Source organism: Primulina tabacum, chromosome 16 (genome assembly GCF_025594145.1).
Source record: "Primulina tabacum isolate GXHZ01 chromosome 16, ASM2559414v2, whole genome shotgun sequence".
NCBI lineage: Eukaryota > Viridiplantae > Streptophyta > Magnoliopsida > Lamiales > Gesneriaceae > Primulina > Primulina tabacum.
This window is the reverse complement of record NC_134565.1, coordinates 35,864,963-35,869,503: the sequence shown is the minus strand read 5'-3', so window position 1 is coordinate 35,869,503 and position 4,541 is coordinate 35,864,963. Positions and strand designations below refer to the sequence as shown.

At 35.3% G+C, this 4,541-nt stretch overlaps 1 protein-coding gene across 1 annotated transcript; it reads right to left on the bottom strand.

The window, feature by feature from the left end:
* Positions 1 to 1,837: 1,837 nt before the first annotated feature.
* LOC142528557 (uncharacterized) lies at positions 1,838 to 2,254 on the bottom strand. Its single transcript, XM_075633598.1, has one exon. It carries the CDS (start codon positions 2,252 to 2,254, stop codon positions 1,838 to 1,840), a length of 417 nt encoding a protein of 138 aa, XP_075489713.1.
* Between the last annotated feature and the right edge of the window lie 2,287 nt (positions 2,255 to 4,541).

The following is a 4,541-nucleotide window of genomic DNA, read 5'->3' as shown; positions in this document are numbered from 1 at the left end:
CCCCCCATACATCCTCAGTCACTGACTTGAGCGTCGGAGGGGCTACGCCAGGACACCCTCCTGGCCCCCTCCTAACGGTTGAACCCATCAAGATCCGGCCCAAACTTCCGGCCCATATCTAAGGTCCGCAGGTGAATGGTCCATGACAAGCCCATGTATTCTCCTATAAATACCAGGTTTGAGCGTATAATTAGGGATTCAATATATTGTTTTCAGCAGCACCCTTAGCTGCTCCCCCCATACATCCTCAGTCACTGACTTGAGCGTCGGAGGGGCTACGCCAGGACACCCTCCTGGCCCCCTCCTAACGGTCTTCTTTGTGATTTCAGGCTCAAGGTAATTTCAAAACCTGCGTCTGGACTAGTGACCCTTGCTGGAATCGGACCCTGAATTTCCCGTGAGTATCAATACTCTTCAAAAAATACGATAAAGACATATAGTAGTCGTCGTAACATTACTTGTTGGACGATTTTTTTAAAAAAAATTAAATGGTTACCCCTCTGGACCGCTGGCCCCGTGTAATAATAATGCCTTTAGTGATATTTTATATAATATTTATATTATATTAAATGAAATAAATTATACAATATGATTGTTGAGATATCTTCAAATATATGGTATTGGTTTGGTTTAAAATTAGAATGAAATATTTGATTATCTAAGTACATTTTCATGTTTTAATGTCAAATACACCCATGATCATTTCAATTACATGAATTTCATTTGAAATCCTCACACATCCAAATCTATCGATAATAAACATAATTTTTTTTCAACACGTAATTCGTCGCTATGATCATTTCAACTTTATCGTCATGCTTTATCCATGTAATATAAAATAGGAAAAATCATATTTTCGGTATTGTAACTTGTAAAGTATTTATTTTTTGTGTTATGTTGTCCGTCAATTTACGGTGTTAGTCCACAAATATGCAATTGTGGTATATTCTAGTCATTTTTCATGGAAGTGCTGATGTATAGATGGAAATTACCGACGTGTCAAATGTCATGTTACAACTCTAGTAAAAAAAAAGTTAAAAAAGAATGTGAATTAGTGGATGTTTTAACTATGACATGATAAAATTTGAAAAACATGTAAGGTAGCAAATAAAAAAAATTTATAATTTTCTCATAAATAAATAAATGCTGTGTGTACACCATCACACGTTTATACCCACCAAATTTTCACCAATCAACCGTTAAATTTGAAATCTGCATGCATGCATATCAATCACGGTTTGCCATAATTTCAATCGATGACGGAGCAACAAATTAACAATTGGTCCATTAAAAAGCACCAGCCCAACTTGAAGTAACCCAAATTGAAGAGGCACATCATCAAGTTATCCCCAAGCCTAAACCAAACAGACAGGGGAGAGAGACAACAGATCTCGCCATGGGAGGCGTGACAAAGTTAACCACCAAAGAATTAAGTCACATTTTTTGTTTTCTGTTTTGTTTCTTGCTGACAAAGTTAAAAAGATGAAGATATATAATTGTAAAGAACTCTTTGATGAATATATTGAGTTGTTCTTGTTACAAGTTTGGCACAGACTCGAAGTACTGTTTGTTTCGAATCCATATATCACTCTTTAATTTATTGAATCAAGCGATGCATGGATATGTTTTTTTCCATTTTCGTCTTGCACCACACTATCGATTTGGAGGAAGCTCCAAAATTGTTATATTTCTTTAACATAATATCAGATTCAACAGGACTGCACCGTAAGCCCTAAACAACAACATGTGCTGAATCACTTTTTCATTTCTTTCAAACACGTGAATGCATTTTGCAATGGTACAAATTCATAAGGAATATTCGCAGATTCGATCAAGATTACCCTCTGCGATCAACGCCGCCTCTCGGAGGCACCAACGGCCCTTGCGCCGCGACAATGGACTTGTAGATCTCCGCTATCATCCCCTCGTCGTACTCCTTCATCGGCAACCTCCCGAACCCGTTCCCTATCATCCGCGTGCTGGCGATTCTCAGCATCATATCCACGTAAGCGTCTCGCATCCGGAGTATAAATTTCTTCGGCGAGAACCGGAGTTTCAGCTCCACCGGCGGCGCCAGTTTGATCCTCCAGAATCGCCAGCAGCTGGTAGATCCATTAGCAGCACCGGAACCAAGCTTCAGGACTCGCATTCGCAGCTTTCTTTTCCGTCTGGAATAGGAATTCAGCCGCGTGTATCCCTTCCTCCGCCAAGACCTTCTTCCTCCGTTGAGTAAATTTGTTGAGTCCCTTTCCATTTCCGTATCTTCTGATTTTTTTGGGTCTACTTTACTGAGTGCATTTAGCGATATGATATGGTGGGAAAAAAGTGATTAAAGTTTTTACTATATGGAAACAGAAGACAGTTGGGAGTAGGCTGTTTAATGTTTCAAAAATTTTCATGTATGGAAACGATAGGTAGCAGCTGGAAAATTTAGTTGAAGTGAGCTGGCAACTTTCCCCACGGATTGGGTTCCCGCAGTGAAAGCTCCAAATGGAGATGGAGATCTCCGATTTTTTCGGGTTTGGGTTTGTATTCGAGGATTTAAAAAAATCACCGATGTAATTCAGGGCGGATATGGGATTATTATCCACATTCCTGAAATCCCCGAACCCGTCCCGAAAATAATATCAATAATAAAATAATAGTATTATTAATATTAATAATATAATAATATTATTATTATTTTTTAAATATTAATAATCTTATTATTATTAATATTAATATTATCTCTGGTAATAATAGATAATAATAAGTTTTTGTTTGAAAAAATCTTCGAATTCGTCAATGTCTTATCATATTAATATTTTTGAAACGGGGATGGGAAGTTGATCCCCGAAATTTCGGATTTGAGGATTCCCCGAATCTTCCCCAAACCCGGAAAAGCGTGGATTGAGGGCGGGTATGGGATGGGGATGGAATTTGGGGATGAGATGGGGAAGGCAAACCCGACCCCGCCCCGACCCATTGCCATCTCTAGAAGTGAGACATCGCATATCCATAATCATACTAACAAAATTTTCAAAAAATTAAATTACAGTGAGACGAGTCGACATGATAACAGCATATTGGACATATAAACAATATTCAACGTTGTATCATCGTGTCATTACAAAATTAAAAAAACAAGGATTAAATTGTCTATGAAGTGAATTTTATTATCTTAGATCTACTTTTGACTTATTAGATGTTCAAAAATCAAATGTACTAATATTGCTATTTCTCCTAATAAAAAAAAGAGTTTATTTGAAATTTGAATAGATTCTTCATGATTTAATTTTGTGGATGTTTAATGATTGCACTCAAGAATTGAATTGTTTTCTACAGTAGTGTTGAATTATTTGGAATTGAAATTGATTTACATGCAGTTAATTTGGTCAGTGTCCTCTCCGCACGTACATATAATTTAATTAATTAATTATTGTTGGTGCCCAAGTCTACTGCCCGTCACCGAAGCATTAAAGCGGCCATCACTTCGGAGTAGCCGTTTCATTATGACATTTATTTATTAATTTTTTATTTATAGAATAGGTTTTTTTATCATCTCACAAATTTATATTTGTAAAATTTGTCGAATTGAATTAAAAATAATATTTTTGACGTGAAAAATACAAAAAATTTATGAAATATCTTACGGATAAATTTTATAAGACTAATCTCCGTCTGATCTAAATAATGAAAAATATTATTTTTTATTATATATATGGGGATGTGGTCGCTGGAGACCTAGTTAAAAAATAATAATATTATTTCACGAATTGAGTCAACTTGAAGATCTGTCTCAAAAACGAATTGGAGACATGTCTCATAAAAAATATCCGATGAGACGTCTCTAATTTCTTTATGTCGGAATTTTTTAGTTATACACTGAACAACCTTTTCCTCGTTGATCTTACTTCAAACCCTTGTTCTTCAACGTATTCTTCGACGGAACTGATATGATTATCGGATAAAAGAGAAGATAAAACTTCCCAAGATCTCAATAATACCTTTTGTCTTTCGATGTTCAAGTTATATATTTATCTGGTCTTGTTATTATAGCTATCTCTTTCACATTATTATTCTCTGAAGAATTTTCTGCTCCCAATATTTCATATATAATTATTTACGAGATTTGTATTACTAAATCTTTCACTTTATCCCTCTTTTTTGAATTTTTACTGTGTTAATCACTACATGTTTAAAAATTTAAGTATCAGATATGTCAATCAATTATTAGTTTAGGTTTTATCTTTCTTTATATCGGTACATTAATTCTCATTTGCATATTTTAAGGTAAAAGCTTTGTGTGCGGGTGTAGCGCTTTAGGCCTAAATAATTGTTAAAACCTAGAAGGTAATTAACATCCAAACAATGTTTCTAGTCGACGACTTCACAAAAACTTATCTGATACGGTCTTTCAGGTCAATTTTGTGATACAAATATTCTTTTTAGGTCGTCCATAAAAAAAATAATACTTTTTTATTATAAGTATGTGCATAATTGGCCCGTCTCACGAATAAAAATCCGTGACCGTGCTGCTGTGTCACAAAAGAACTACTCCG